Here is a 16609-nt window from a genome sequence, read left to right as displayed (position 1 = left end):
AGTTACATTACACAAGGACACACTAATTTTACATGCACATGGGATTAAGGGCCTCATTACGTTGCCGGGTCGACAGTTGCAGATTGGAAACCACCCGACCATAGGTCGGCGGTTCTGACTGTACAATTTGGATGCGACCACCCTATGGATGGCAGCTGCCATTGAAAAATGTATGTTTTTAAGCATCCCTGCACCGTGTGGCAGGCACCATGCAGTCCTGCCACATGGGGCAGTGATGTTTAGGGGGGCCACAATAGTTGTCCCCCAGGCCTCATAGTGGAGGAAGTCGGAAGAGGGCCCTGCTAGGGGCCTCCAATGTCACCTTCCAACAGCCTTTCCATGTTGCCATCATAATCCTGGTGGCGGAGCTGAGGCTGGCTCCACCTTCATTATGGGATTATGGTGGCCTTCCGACGGGCTGCTTCAGCCTGTTGGAAGCCCAGCGGAATCCCCGCAGGTTTCACACTGACCGCCGTCATCCTAATACGGCGGTCAGAGTAAAACCAACAATGTCGGGTGGAAAGCCTCCGGCAGCTGGTCGGAGGTTGTCGCCCCACATCATAATCGGGCCCTATGTGATTTCCCCAGAGTCAAGGATGTTGAAGCAGTGCAGAGACGCGAACCTGGTTTCCCAGCTCCAAAGTCAGCAGCTCTGGCCATGACGCCACAGCCTCTCCATGCTCAGGGTTCCAGGTAGCTACATTTTGACATTTTGGTAACTGCAGTGGGCATTCATTCAAGAATATACACTACATATTAAATCTAGGGAAAAATCTAAATTTTAACATGTTTGTATGTGCAACGTTTTTCTGTGTGATTTCCAGCATCCAAATTCTGTTTGTTGCTGGCCTTTTCCTCCACCATCTCACTCCTGTCACTGCATGCCCTTTCCCCACCCCGCATAGCTTGGTTTATATAGAGTAAAGACAACCGGCTGGACTAGGAGCGCTTCACATGAGCGCCAGTTCCATTACACCAGAACACATTCATTTTTTCAGGCATGGGGAGATTAAGTGATTTGCCGAAAATCACCGGATATTGAACCGGTGCAGAGACTCAAACCTAGTTCCTCAGCTCTAAGTCATCAGCTCTGGCCTAACACCACAACCTCTTCATGCTCAGTGTTCCAGCTAGCTAAAATTTGACATGCTGGTAACTGCAATGGACATTTGTTCAAGAATTGCATATTAAGTCTAGGGAATATAACAATTCTAACCTACTTGTATGAGCATTGCTTTAAGTTAAACAAAATGCGAATACATAACAAATAGAATACATCTTAATATACATACATTTTCTTTGCTTGTTTTCTGGCTCACAAAATTAACACTGGGCCCAACAAGCCAAACAGAAACCATCTTCCTTATGCACTCCGGTGCAAAAAAATGAAAACGTGACTTACCAGTGAGCTACACAAACTATTATATGGAGGATATGATATTTGGCCACTAGGATAAAAAAATCTCAATTTTTATAACAACAATAATTGCCTTTCATTTACTTTGGGCTTTATATGTAGCACAATTATACTACAACTGGCAAGAAAATTTCAGAATTACTACATGAACAACTAAAATATACATTTATGTTTACATGATCATGCTAACCAATGAACAAACACATAACAAAAGCAATAGATAAAAAGAATGAAATCACATTAAATCTGATTGCCACTCTGTAGATTTTGTTAGGATTCCCAGAGATAGGAATTCCTCTGATTTTTGCTCCCTAATAACTTTACAACTGTTTGATGATTCACCACCAAACTTCCAGAGTTGTAGCATTTTCTACATTTTGTGATGATATACATTTTTGTGGTGAATTGCTAGGGCGGTGCTAAGATAATAGGCAGCTCCTAAAACGTGTTTTTCCACCAATGCATTTTCCATAGACTATTGTATTTGACGTAGAGCAAAAATGGCTGTAAACATTTCCATGGCATTTGGCAGGATTATACATTATTTTGCACAGATTATCTTTTTTTGGAACTGCAGGCAAGTAGGGTAAGTATTTTTTAAGCTATAAGTAATTTAAGCATAGTGATATCCGTGACCACAGTATATTTGTGGACTTTCACGAAATTTCGTGAAACTACTGCAGTACATGACGATGATAAGTCATTATCTGATTGGATAATGACTGCCTTTACAAAAGTTTAATGCAAAAATAACATTGGAATATGAGAACAGTTCAGCCCCAACTGTCAGGCCAGGTCCTCCCTGAACCAGAACACAAGCAAGTACTCCATAAACCACATATTTAAACATATGTAAAAAAAATCACTACCTATTACCACGTTAATAAAGTGCTAATACTTAGGGAGATACAATAGAGCCCACTAAAACCCAACTACTTCCTATATTTAAGGCCCTAACATGAACACAGCCAAAGTGTAGTAAAAACAATATGTGTGCCCTCCCATTTTCTAAAAATAGCCATTACTCAATTATATACTGGCTTGTCGTCACCATATACCATGCAATACCGGAAAGTAACTGCGGTATACAATGGGCCAAAATATAACTAAAGGCCTAGCTGTAATACGGTATTGCCGACACCATACTTAAGTCAGATTTACAAAACAACAAGGCCACCATGCGTGGCCTTGCCATGATTGGTAAATCTTGAGAAATGCAAGGCAGCGCAATTTAGCATTTTTTCTGCCCACTATATACTACATTGCTGCTAAATTTCACATACATCCGTACATCACTCCACTATACGCCATTAATCTACACACCACTCCACTGTACACCACTTCAGTCTACACCACTCCACTGTACGCCACTTCACTGTATTCTACTCCACTATAGGCTATTACACTCTATGCGACTCCATTGTACAACACTCCACACTGCGCTGTTAATCTGGACACAGCTCCATTCTATGGCAGTCCATTCTACGCTATTACACCGTACGCAATTCCACTCTACGTCACTTCAGTGTATGCCACTCCACTATATGCTACTCCAATACATGCCACTCCACTTCACATCTCTCCGCTATATGTCATTTTACTGTATGCCACTACACTGTGCACTACTCTTCTCTAAACCCCTCCAGTGTATGCCACTCCATTGTACATCACAAATTTATTTTCTATTCCATTGGACGCTACTCCATTGTTTGCCATTCCAGTCTACACCACACCACTGTTTGCTGCTCCACTATACGCAATTACAATCTTTGCCACTCCACTGTATGCCAATCCACTCCACTCTACACTGTTAACCCCTTAGCATCCAAGTGGTTAAACTGTAAACAGCTCCACTCTACGCCAGTCTATTCTACGCTATTACACTGTACGCAATTCCATTCTATGCCACTTCAGTGTATGCCACTCCACTGTATGCCACTCCACCATATGCCACTCCACTCTGCTGTACGGCGTTCCACTGTATGCTAGTCCATTGGACACAACTCTATTCTATGCCACTCCACTGTATGTTGTTCCTCTCCTCTCTACACCCCTCCACTGTATGCCACTCCACTGTACACTGCTACACTATATGCTAGTACACTCTACATCACTCCAGTCTACGCTACTCCATCCCGCTGTACGCTACTAGACTATATGCTATACCACTTTATGTTGATCCAATGAATGCCACTCTGCTGTACGCTACTCTACTCTACACCACTCCATTGTACTCTCATCCTCTATATATAACTAAACTCGGCAAAACTCTAGTACAATCTATGCCACTCTACTAGGCTCTACTCCACTCGATCCCGATACAACCCACTCTCCAAATTTGTACTCGATTCTATGCTTGTACACTTTATCGAACAACACTCTACTCTACTCTACTCTACAACAGTTTCCAACACTGTACAACACAGCAATCTACTCTACTGTATGAGACGACACTCTAATTTATAAGAGTTTCCTTGACTCTACGTTATGCCACTTTGATGAACACCACTCCAGTCTACGCTAATCTACTATACCCTACTCCACTCTACTTTTCTGTAACAAGAGCTACTTATGTTCAATGAAAATTATTCTGAGCTACTAATATTATTAGTGTTGTAATTGTCAGGGGCGGCACCTCCTCTATGGTGGCAACAGTCAAAAAGAAAATGATAATAACGTAATTTTATTATCATTTTCTTTTTCACAGTTGCCTCTGCTGGTTAGCGGAGTCACGGGGCAGGGCCGGGTCATCCTCCTGAGCTTCAAGAGGAGGCGTTGTGGGCACTATTAAGTGAGCATGATGCCAAACCGACATGCACACTTAGCATTTCTCCACCCGGCTATATTGTTCAGCCGGGTGGAGAAAAGCCACAGGCTCCCAAGCACTGTCTGAGCAGCAAACCAGGCCACTCAGACCAATCCCAGTGCTTCTCTCATGCTGGGAATATAATTCCCAGCATGAGAGAAGCATTAGGATTGGCATCTGGGAGCCTGGGCAGTGTGCACCAGTTAAGGATCGGGAGAGGCAGAAGACGGGGCAGACGCAGCATCGTGTAAGTCGTAATTTTTTGTTCATATTTTTTTTAATATATTTATGTTCCCCTTCCCTCCTTACCGCCCTACCGCGTCGGATCGGAAGCAGCCGCTACTGGTAATAGTGACAACATCATACAAGATTAGTGGCCTTCTTATACAGGATTACCAGCAGATATCACCTAAGTGCGTCACAAAGTGTTACCAGCAGCAATGTAAAAAAGGTGCTGTCAATTTAGAATGCCTTCACATAAGTAATACTTAACAGCCATAGCAGCAGTGCTCGTGGAATAAGGCCATATTGGTAATAAATCTCCCCAACACCACATAATTGATCACTAAAATTATTTTAGAAATTCAACCATTTTTCTATAGACACCATCTTATGCGTTCTGAAAGTAAACACACTTTCATTTCAAATACATACTTTTCAATTTTGGTATAAATATATTTATTATCTCAAGCAAAATCTTCGAGTTTAGTAGACTGGGCCACACACAAGAGAGCTATTCAAATGCAGCTGGAGAGCAACCAGTAGCTCACAAACTATTCATTGGAGAAGCCGGTCAGTGAAACTCTACTACACTGTATGCAATTCCACTCTACACTGTATGACACTTGTCAAAGGTAGTGGATACATTGTAAATTAAATCTATAACTTTAAAATTTTTAGAAAAGTTTGCGTAGTTTAAGTTTGATTTATTTAGGGAAATCAAAGATTTCCTGACAATAAGCTTTTATATGTGTGTGTGTGTCTATATACAGTTATAAAAACACTAGAAAAACATTGCAACAATTTTAAGAATTAACAATTATAAAAACATCTATAAAAACGTTTTACAATAATTTTAAAAACAATGTTCATTAAACATACATTATTCAAAAACGACAGCAACATTTCTTTGAAAAGTATGTATAAAATAAAATATCTAATGTAATGTATATTAATATTTGATTCTTTAAAAAAACTGCCATTAAATATAAAAAACACCAACATATCTTAAAATCATACAAAATGATATCAACATATTTTGTATTTAAATAATTTACTATTTAAAACTAAAAGTAAATAATATAGTAAAGTACACAAATACAAAATATTAAATATCTATCTTTTTAATGTTAGAAAAATATTAACTTTTGAAAATAATAAAATGAATTGCTATAAAAATAATCTAAAACACTCTCAACTTTTCCCTCTACAAACCCTTTAAAATAATGAAAATATAACACAGATTGCAAAAAACTACGTTTACACTTAAAAACTAACAATGCAACATAGATAAATAATATTAGTCAATACTTTAATTCAATTGAAAAATAAAAGATTACTCCTTTAAAAAAAGTTCACTTTTATAAAACGAACCACCCCATTCCTTTATAAAAAAAATCCTTTCCTAAAACATTTAACTATTTTAAATAAAATTAAAAATAAGAAAAAAAAATCAAAGAATGTAGAATAATTGTTCTTACATCTATCAATATTATATACAACAATATTCTTGACAAAAATATATGCACTATTTAAACAAATGATAGTTTGGTTATCACGATATAAATCTACCAATATTATGGTAACATGTCTTTCTCGATATTTTGATAAAACACTATTAATAGTTGCACACTGTGGGGATATTCTGAAAAATATGAAGTTGCTATAATAGTGCCTCCCATCAGTGGCCTGTTGCAAATCCAGGATTAGCCCCTTACACAAAGACAAATACTAAGGCTATATGAACCTACAGTAAATGACCCATCAGGAGAATACTTTTTCAGTTAAGAATCTATAGGTTTGTCTTTGTATGGTCTTTCTGCGCAATGTACCAGAAGGGTCAATGGAGTTCCTATGTCTATATAGCAATTAGTATTTGACCACATCATTTGAAACTACACAAAGTAAATTTGTAGATTTAGCTCTTTCCCTTTGTGACAATATTTCAGGACAAGGTGGTGCCTTCCTTAAATATTTCTACACTATAATTCACCCTAGTAATTGGTCATGTCGGGGCCACATTGAAACTATGGCTTACCAGAACAGCAAAGAATATCCTTTACACAATATTTGGTCGCTATCTAAACATCCTTTTGTCTTTAATCAATGGTATCCAGTGCTTTGGAAGGTGTCTTCAAGATGTCTCAGTAACAGAACATGCACAGATAAGCAACTGTCTGTACTTAATTTAGGGGGTAATTCCTCCGATTTGTAAGAACAGGAATCTACACAGAGTCTGCATGGAAAAGGACCTTTTCCAGGCACTTCTCAAATGACGCCTATTAGATTTTGCTACTCCTGATTTCGGCTGATTTACTGTTATGCTAAGTCACCCTGAACTTTTCTTGGACTTTTGGGCAATAGTGACATACACTGAAATTCAGTACAATATATCAGTCTCTAGTTTGAGTAAGGAGGAGTTTGCACTCTACACCAGGCAACTTTCTAAAATTGCTCACCATTATGTTGCAATGTGTTCTGATTGTGCTGTTGTTCTAGTTACTGCTATAGGATGACAAGAGAAAATTATTTTTCTTCATTGTAGAATCTTTATTGATAGTCATAAATGTTAGAATCATTTCCAGCTGTGTGTGGCGACTCCAGGACACTTTAAATCTTAATATATAAGAATCCAGCATGCCATGGCAGAGAAACACCCTTCAAAGCCTGTTAGAAGGTTTTTTTAATTACAGACTGTCCAAAAAAACTTGTTTTCCAAACCTACATTGCAGGACCCTAAAATTAAAACTGCTACCTAATAAGTATAGAAATGAGGAAGATAAAAAGCCTGATATACTTACCATTGAGAGAGCTAAAAAGCATCCTTTTAATAATCCGGAGATTAGCAACCCCATGGTGACTTGAACTGTCAATTGCTTGAAAGAGCCACTCACTTCATTTTTGAAACATATGTACAATTGACTGAAAAATAAACTTCATGGCTTTCAGACCATTAATGACCTCAGTGTTCATGTCTTCTGCATTATAGGATCTCCATTGATAGTCATAAACAACAGAGTAGAATAGCAAGCAAATCCCTCTCTCAGTCATAACGGATAAAGTCAGAAAATTTTACAAACTCATATACAGTTCTCTAAAGAGGTCTGAGAGCACAGATTCTAAAGAGTGACCTGTGCTTAAACCAACCCTCCTATCAGAATCAACGTAATAGTGTCTTGTAAAAGTGTAGTCAGATTTCCAAGTGGCCACCTTTCAAATTGTTGTTAGAGGGACGTTTCTTTACCAGGTCATAGTTGCGGCTTTCCCTCTGGTGGAATCAGACACCAAACTTTCTTATTAGCATGCACAAAAAGGTTGCTTGAACACTCTCTTGAGTACTCTTCTAGACTGTCTAAAGGAAGAGCAACTCTTACCACTAGGCAAAGAATAGAAAAGTACAGTATATGTGAAAGGTGTTCCGTAACTACTTAAGAGGGGCCCACATTTAAAAAAAACACAAATGAGGAAGAAAGACATCTTTGGCAATCGTATAATCTTGATTTAAATGAAGCCTCAAAATGAAGAGAATAACAAATCACCTAACTCCTCCTGAGGAAAAGGAGGGTGAAAAGATGCAAGACAAGTAGAATCCAGTACAAAGTTCCAGCTGTGAAGTAAAAAAAGTCAGGGACTAAAATAGAAGCAAGAGGACAAGGAATGCAACAAAAATAAATACATATATATTGCAACGCATCCTTAACTTAAAATCACCTTGCAGATGGTTGTAACAGAAACTAACATCACAGAAAAGTACCATAATTCATCTTGGATTGGCATGCTGCCTTCTCCACCCTCTGTAGTATTTATGGATTTACATATTTACATATAGTTGGATGTAAAGTGTTCCTTTTACTAAAATATTCCCGGGATCTCTGCACACAGCTGAGAATTATTCTCAGGTTTATGATGGCAATAAAAATGATGATGCAGAACCTAGACTACAAGTAAGTAATCATTCTTGTAGAATTACTAACTTAATTGGAATTATTATTAGAAGGGTACAGAATTATAGAACTATTTACATGAGGATCCAAATTGTTATTCATATTGATTTGTTTGGAAGAGCATATACAAGCAATGCTTCATAAACTAATATGGCAAAAGAACATAGAGCTCGATTATGAGTTTGGCAGTCCATAGGACTGCCAAACTTATGGTGGAGGTGCGGTGGCTGTCATGAACCAATGCACCAGTGATCTGGCTGCCATATTACAAGTCTTGCGGTCAGACTCCAATAGGACTGCCGCAACCGCCAGGGGTCTGTGAACCCTGGCGGTGGCACAGCTACCTGAAGGCTACAATTTGCTAGCTGTGCCGCTGTGGCACTGCCAAGCTTATTAAGAGTTTCCTCACATCCACCCTTTTCATGATGGTGAGCATGCCATGAAAAGGGTGTCAGTGAGGAAACATAGGGGACCCTACAGGGCCACCTATTTCCTCAGGGCCACGGGATGCTTGCAGGGGGGGCACATGGCGTGCCCCCCTGTCTACCTGCACTGCCTGTCCTGTAGAGCATTGAATCTTACAGTCCATACCATGCAGGACGGGCTTTGGCGCTCCCATTGCGGCGCCTTTCTAATAGACGCTACTGTGGGAACGCCAAAGGACCGCCTGCCAGACCACAAGATACTCGTAATCTGGCAGCTGCCGGCTATGAGGTTTGGGGGTGTGGGAACGGGGCGAAGGCATGGCAGCCCACTCCGCCAAACTCATAATCAGGCCCATATTCATCTTATTATGATTGCTAATAATTAGGTAGTATTGCTATTGGTACTATAGAAATAACAAACAAGAATCTAGGTTGAACATTCAAAATTTTACATTTGAAAGCCCAAATATCTGCATCAGAAACTGAGAAATTAAAAGCCATCTTTTATTTCAATTATATTGAAAGACACAATTTAGAAATGTTTTCATTTTTATTTAGTGCTGTAGGGTTCCCTAATTCTCACCCACTGACCCAAATAGTAACTCTATCACTCACTCCATTCCTATACCTAAGAATAACCCTACAAGTACCCCAAACCCTCAAACCGGGCCTACCCCTAACCATGAAGCTAACCCTTTTCCCAAACTCTTTTACTAACTATGAACCGCACTCAAAAGTCTAATCCTTAAAATTTCTCTAACAAAAACTCAAATTACTAAAGTATTTTATTGTAAATACATGTTATTGTTCCCAATGTCCCCCAAAAGTTTTGTTATGAAACTAATTGTTTAACAAACCTTACGTCTTTAACGTTTGTACTTTATTTTGTATTAAATATTATATTGAAGAATGCACTGTTACTGTATTAATTGAATTTTTGTATTTGTACCTTTTGTTCTAGTACTTTCTAGATGGTGGTAAATATGTTGTATTAAAAAAAGAAATAACTCTACTGTGCCTCACAGGTCCTGTCACCAATGTGCTCCAGAAAGTGGACGTCCAGCTTGTTCCACATGATGCCTGCATGCAGTCATACCGCTACCAGATCTCTCCTAGAATGCTCTGCGCTGGATACCAAGAGGGCAAGAAGGACGCCTGTCAGGTGAGGTGGCATCATTTCCTCTGATCCTTTTTAATGGTGGCAGCATACACAAGCGTCCCAGCAAGGCTTGTATCCTCACCATTTGTCGTGTATGGAATATAGCGGCTGTAAATCCAAGAGGACAATGCCACCATTGTGGCATCGCAATGAAAGAAGACATAAATGAGGTCCTCTGACTACTAAGACATACAAGATTTAGCTGTGGTTGTTTGGTAGTATAGCAGTTCAACTCAAAAGTAAATTTATATGCACCTCTTCTTTTTATTTACACTTGATACTGTTATCTGCTTTCCAAGCTCCCTCAAATGTTAGCACATAAGAGACTAGTTTGGTTAAGTGGGGAAATAGATCTTATAACTTAGGCCGCTTACCTCCTCAGTTGGCTTAGAGGAGGTAGGACCTCCATGTATCTAAGCCTGTAGCCGACCACGTATGGCTTCAGGTGCTACGTATATTTGATGAGGGGTTTATAACCTATGCAGTGTTTAGGTGTGTCCTTGCGATTCCATAATTGGTGCAAAAGTATTGGACACCTCTCGTCTTTGGATGTGTGTGAAGTACTGCTTGTGGCTACGGTGTGCAATGGTACCAATATGGTATCATAATAGTGAATGAGGCCGCTGAGGCGAGGCCTTCAAGCGGACTGAGCTGCATGAAAGACGCTGAGGAAGGACAAGGCTTGTTTTCAGGTGACAAGTGGCAGTCACCCCTCATACTAAGAGTAAGAGCGAGATACCCATGGTTTTAAGAAGGCCCAAATGGCCTTCGGCTGTCCACCATATGAGGTTAAGTAGGTCAAGGCCCCTTACCAGCGCAGTACTAGATCCTCAAGTGATGTCTTCTTTTAAAGAGCACAAATTGGGTGCAAACCCGTTTCAGTGCAGGCAATCCAGCTCTGAAACCCCCATCTATTTATTCTGAACTAAGTTTAAGATGATTTTCAAATTTGTGAACCCCTAAACACCTTCACCCTAAAGGCATGATTGGCCAGCTCCTCCGGGCTGTGCATTGGACAAGGGATCCTGCATTTAGGACCAGGAGTTAATAATAGTGGTGATAACTGGCAATCCTCAAAGGAACACAAACAGAACATAAGATATTGGAGGGTTCGGGAGGTGAGCTCTGCAAGCACAGCCCTTGAATGCACACTGGAGTATCCAGCCTGAGGTGGGATGGGAGCGTTAGCATCCCAAGAAGTGAGACATTCTCCACCTTTCATATATCCTACTCCTTGCAGTGACTGGGTCCATAAAATGGCTCCCAAAGTCCGTTTTCCCGAACAGTCAAAAGAGAAAGCTGCACGCACCTTCTTCAGTGCCCAGTCCCAGAAGGCTTTGCTCCTTTACAGTTGACGTGAACGTAGAGAAATGTCCAGGCGCCTTGAATATCCTGGAACATTCTCGTTTTCAGATCTGTTACTTCTGACAATTTTAATTACGAGTGTGTTTTTTTCGGGAAGACGGTCGAGTGAGCATGGGTACCAGCACGCTCACTTCCACCTTCGCCTCTAACGTGAAATCATTAAAGCGATTCCTCCTTCAAGCAGCACAGCAGGGGGTTAGCAGTTCCTCGGCCCTAGATGCAGGCTCCCTCCCTCGGGCCTCGTTTCTTGCTCAGGCAGCGGCTGAACATGGCCGCCACAGCTGGACACTTCCAATCCGATCGGTGCGCTTTTGTGCATGAAGTGTTCAAAGGAATTAGTGAAATTTACAAACGTTCTGTCAAACAAGCCAGCTTTACAATCCTTTACTTTCTCTGCATTTCGGGAGGGGGGTGGGCAACGCTATCTAAAGACCTATTTAATGCATAACAGACTCTCTCGTTGAAACGCACTTACAGTTTATTTATTTATTTATTTATTTTAAAAGTGTGAGATTTATCTTCGTTTTGAAGGCAATTGATTCTAGATTTTGACTCCTAAGAATCTGAAGGAGCCACCAACCTTCCTACTTGTTTCTGTAGTTAGTACTCGCAGTAGTCCTTGCCATAACGTTCAGCAAGGAACTTGTGGTTTGATTAGTTTAGTCAGATGTAATTTTTTGAGCGAATAATCAGTTTATGCATGAGGCACAGACACAAACTGTCTGTATTCTATAATCCAGGGGCAGCCATTGAAGTTTTCTCCTAGCCTCAGATCCATGGTTGTATTTCCTGCTTCAGCAGATTAAGAAAAATGTTACATTCTGTGTACTCTGCAATTTTGATCTGAGCTCAGTTGTAAGGCCCACGTGCAGGCTGATACAATATTCTAATTTTGATATCACACAGGTAGTAGTCTTTAGAGATACAAATTATTTGGATTAACAGAAATTGCTCTTAGTGCCCACACCGCCAGCGCTCGCCCCGCATTGCACGTTATCCACTTACATACCAAAGGAAACTCATGAGACATATTTGTGGGAAAGCAGTGCTGCAGGTTTATTTCGTACAACACAGGTAGCTGTTAAGGTGGGTCATCTTACAGGCGATCCAATACGGCAGCCCCTCGCTGACCCGCATGCCTAAGGAGCCATCTTGCACGGCGAGACGATGCTCTGACTGTGCAGTAAATTACCATTTCGTTATACTCCCGCCCCCCGGTCAAGGCGGAGAGATGAGGCACACCCCCAGTCGGTTCAGGCCCCCCGACCGCCCGAAGGACTAACGGGGCGCCGACGCTGTTTCCTGGAACCTCCTTCGGCTCCAGGTGCTTGGCTCAGGCACCCTTACTGTGCCAGGCAGAGGTATCTAGACTGTATCCTTCTGCCGCAGAGGTACCCTTACTGTCCATCTGCTTCCAGATCGTCCTGTGACTCCGCCTGCAACACAAAACATGACCATTAAAAATTCACAACTTTTACCCCGCCGCTCTGCAGCTGGGTCAGGGTTCAGGGTGGGATCAGCGCAGAGCCTAAGGGAATCCTGGCGGGAAAGAGAGGCCGAGCATGGTTGCTGGGCCGCTTTATACCATAGGGGACGCCCCCATCCCCAGGTGAGCCCTCCCTATTGGCTGCTTGCGTAGGAGGTCGGCTCAGGGAGGGGTGCCGCCGTGCTAAGGGCTCTGCTCGCCCGTCGTGTGGGACTAGGGCGCTGTCCCGCCCATGCTCCCCTGCGTGTCGCGCGGTCAGCGGCATAGTGCCCACACCGCCAGCGCTCGCCCCGCATTGCACGTTATCCACTTACATACCAAAGGAAACTCATGAGACATATTTGTGGGAAAGCAGTGCTGCAGGTTTATTTCGTACAACACAGGTAGCTGTTAAGGTGGGTCATCTTACAGGCGATCCAATGCGGCAGCCCCTCGCTGACCCGCATGCCTAAGGAGCCATCTTGCACGGCGAGACGATGCTCTGACGGTGCAGTAAATTACCATTTCGTTATACTCCCGCCCCCCCTGTCAGGGTGGAGAGATGAGGCACACCCCCGGTCGGTTCAGGCACCCCGACCGCCCGAAGGACTAACGGGGCGCCGACGCTGTTTCCTGGAACCTCCTTCGGCTCCAGGTGCTTGGCTCAGGCACCCTTACTGTGCCAGGCAGAGGTATCTAGACTGTATCCTTCTGCCGCAGAGGTACCCTTACTGTCCATCTGCTTCCAGATCGCCCTGTACTCCCCCACAGCTCTGGAGGAGGCCCACGTCGATGACAGAGCCCCCCACCCACCTAGCTACTTTCGGTCGCTGTTTAGTGCACCTTTATCATAGTTCCCTTCCGTTTTCTCTTCGTATTGGTACCTGACGGTTATCGCATGGTAACGCCACACTGAACCTGCATGCACTCGATTATGCTAATGGACCTATTGACCCTCCAGCGGGATTGTTTTGCCTGGATCCGTTGACCCACCCAACTAAAAGTGGCATGGTGGTCAAAAAGCCTCTGGCTTCAACTACTAACCCGAGCGACTGCCAGCGGTTAGACAAATTGCAACATTCCTCCTATCCCCACTGCGTATTTGAGTGGCTCTACCTACACTCCCTTCGCCTGCCCCAATTAATAGGGGTACTGTTGACTCCAGGGGTTCTTAAGCATTTACAATTACCCCAGTTCGAATTTAACCCTCAGAAATTCGCTTTCTGGTTCTTCTCAGAAGTTATGTCTTTGCTCGCCTGAAGTCTGATTACTTAAATCTTCCTCATTCTGTACTTGGAAGGAGGGTACTGAAAATTAACATTTTGTTCACTTTTCCTTGTTCCGCTGAATATGCCCGTTAATTGGGTAGGACAGGGGACAGCAAAGACATCTGGAATCTTACAGGCCTCGCTTATATATAGAGTGACAAGCCCCAAATAGTGCTAATAAATCGTTATTTGGGTGAGTAGGGACCGACAAAGACATCTGGTAATCTTACAGTGCCTGAACTTATATATAGCATGAACCCGTCACAGGGAAGCCTCTCTTAAGTCCCTGTGGAGCATTTGCCATTTATTGCCGCATTGTCCCTGTACCTGAGTTTGGTGCTATTTCGTAACACGCACCCAACAATTATCCTTGTACACACTGTTTGCTACTTCTCACATGTGTTTGCCTTTTCTGCTTGCACAAGTGCCACCATCGCCTATGTTACTTTTGCTCTAGTGCCTGAGTGTCTAGCATAAATTGGTGTTTTGCCTCCAGTTGTACTTTGTTTCTTGTGACCTGCACCCTTGTCACTTTTCCCTTCTGTAATGCCTTGTTAGCTACCTCATGTATTTTGTTTCCTAGTGGCGTTACTTACCCCTACACATCACATTCGGGATCTATTACAGAGGCACCATTCACCTTGAACCCAGCATTACCGTTGTAACCATTTAAAGTAAGCCCATTATTTAGATGCTTAGGCCTGGTAATGACCATTGCATTTTGTGTGTGTAATTGCACATCTGTTTCGGTTGGAAGTAGCTGGTTGTGTTGTTTCGGGGGATTTCTCACAACAGCTTTTCAGGGTATCATAAAGCTATGTATCTAATAAATGTTCGTCATGAGGATGATGTGCCTGTGATTTCAGTCGTGGGGTGAGATCTACACTATCGGTCCTTAATTGGCAGGTTTTTTGACTGTCTAGTGATGGCAGTGTCTGGGACTCCGCACTAAGGGATTGCAATACTCTGGTTCTCCAGTATAACAAGGGGACTGAACTATTATTAGTACACAACAGAAGATTGAACCAGGGCATGTTCACAAACTGCATCAGGGATGGTAACTGACAGGCGAAGCTAAGCTGCAAGAAACATGTTCTGTACCTTGGAAGTGAGAGATAGCTAACAGCAATTCTATATCAGTCATATTGGCCCGACGTCCAAGCATTTATTGTGATTCCATGAGGACATGTCAGTCCGTGCAAATATCTGTATTTTTGGAAACTTTTCCTGAGGAGCGTGAAATGCGCTTATCCGTTTAGCCCAGAAGACAGAATGGATTCAAGTTCTAAAATAAAAATTCTGTCGCTCGTTATTCTCCCTAAATAGGTATCTGTTATTTGCACGCTTAGGATCATTTTATAGATGGCAAAACATTGTGACCCTGCTCTGTCTGTCCAATACCCACTCCCACTATGTGTCTCTGCATGTCCGTGAGCCGTGCCTACTTTGTGTCTGTCACTACTTTAATGTCCAAGGTTGTGGTTTGTTAAACAATTGGATATTGTTTCTTAAGTCCATACATTCAGCTGGTACGGCTACTCAGAGGGTGCACTTATCAGTTCTGAACCTGCGGGTAGACGCTTGACTTCCAAAAGGGCTCTCTCCTCTCCATCCCGATAATGTTTGTAACATGAGTACCCTTCAGATAAGTAGTACCAATCGCGGACAGCCTTTACATCCCTTCGGGGTTGCTTTTATTAATTAAAATGCTAAATGCTGTCTCTCTGTTGCTTGTGTGTGGTCTCTCTGGAAAGAGAGTAAGAAAAGCTCCAATTTTAGAAGTTTCCTCCAGAGCATATGATGAGTTCTGATCACGGTGAGGCGTTGCCGGGACCACAACCACAGACCTTGTAGTCCCAGGGATCTACCTACGTGTTTGGTATTGGAGGCAGTATAAAATAAAATACTTTTTATAAATGCAGTTCATGACGCACGCCTTAATCAAAGTATTTGTAAAGCAGTCTCTGCTGTGAAGATAGTATTAGTATTTTGTAGGGACCTCCACGTGCAAGAATTAGACGGCTGCGAGATAGCAAAGCCATTTAATCATTAACAACACCGAACAGTCTCAAACAGCAATGCATCAGTACTTTACGACAAGTGGTCCTCTCTCTACTATTGAATCGCTACCGAGAAATTGCTACATTATATCTCAATATTTTGGCATGAATTAAGCAGCGTGTACGATGTAAAACATGCATGTATTTATTGCCCCAGAATCGTAACACTACCTTCAGCCCTCACAATACTATATCTCTGCAGACTGCTAATAGATGAGATTTATCTCACAGTGTAAATATTTCCCTTAATTGTTGTAGATTCCCCAAGTGACGAATTCAACAGACTAGCATCCTGCAGGCTTCATATGAAACCAGGCTAATAATTAACAAACTGTATTACACTGGAAAGTACTCAGAAAGTGCAAAAAATCAGCAGAGGACATGTACTCATGCTGAGTAATGGAGCGGTCGATTACCTGCTCCGTGACTCTTGTTTTCGGGGAAAGCGTGGATTAAAACACAATATGAATACGCTGCTCCC

The 16609-nt window shown here is 42.1% G+C and overlaps 1 protein-coding gene across 1 annotated transcript in view; it reads left to right on the top strand.

Moving 5' to 3' along the window:
* Positions 1–16609, top strand: part of TMPRSS6 (transmembrane serine protease 6) — a 257626-nt gene that overhangs the window by 222991 nt on the left and 18026 nt on the right. The window contains exon 17 of the mRNA XM_078650238.1: positions 9837–9973. Within this exon, the coding sequence (XP_078506364.1) occupies positions 9837–9973 (137 nt within the window). The remainder of the gene's footprint in view (positions 1–9836; positions 9974–16609) is intronic.

This window comes from Lissotriton helveticus, chromosome 1_1 (assembly GCF_964261635.1).
Source record: "Lissotriton helveticus chromosome 1_1, aLisHel1.1, whole genome shotgun sequence".
In the NCBI taxonomy this organism is placed as follows: Eukaryota; Metazoa; Chordata; class Amphibia; order Caudata; family Salamandridae; genus Lissotriton; species Lissotriton helveticus.
Note: the sequence above shows the minus strand (reverse complement) of the source record. Positions and strands in the feature narration are given on the sequence as shown.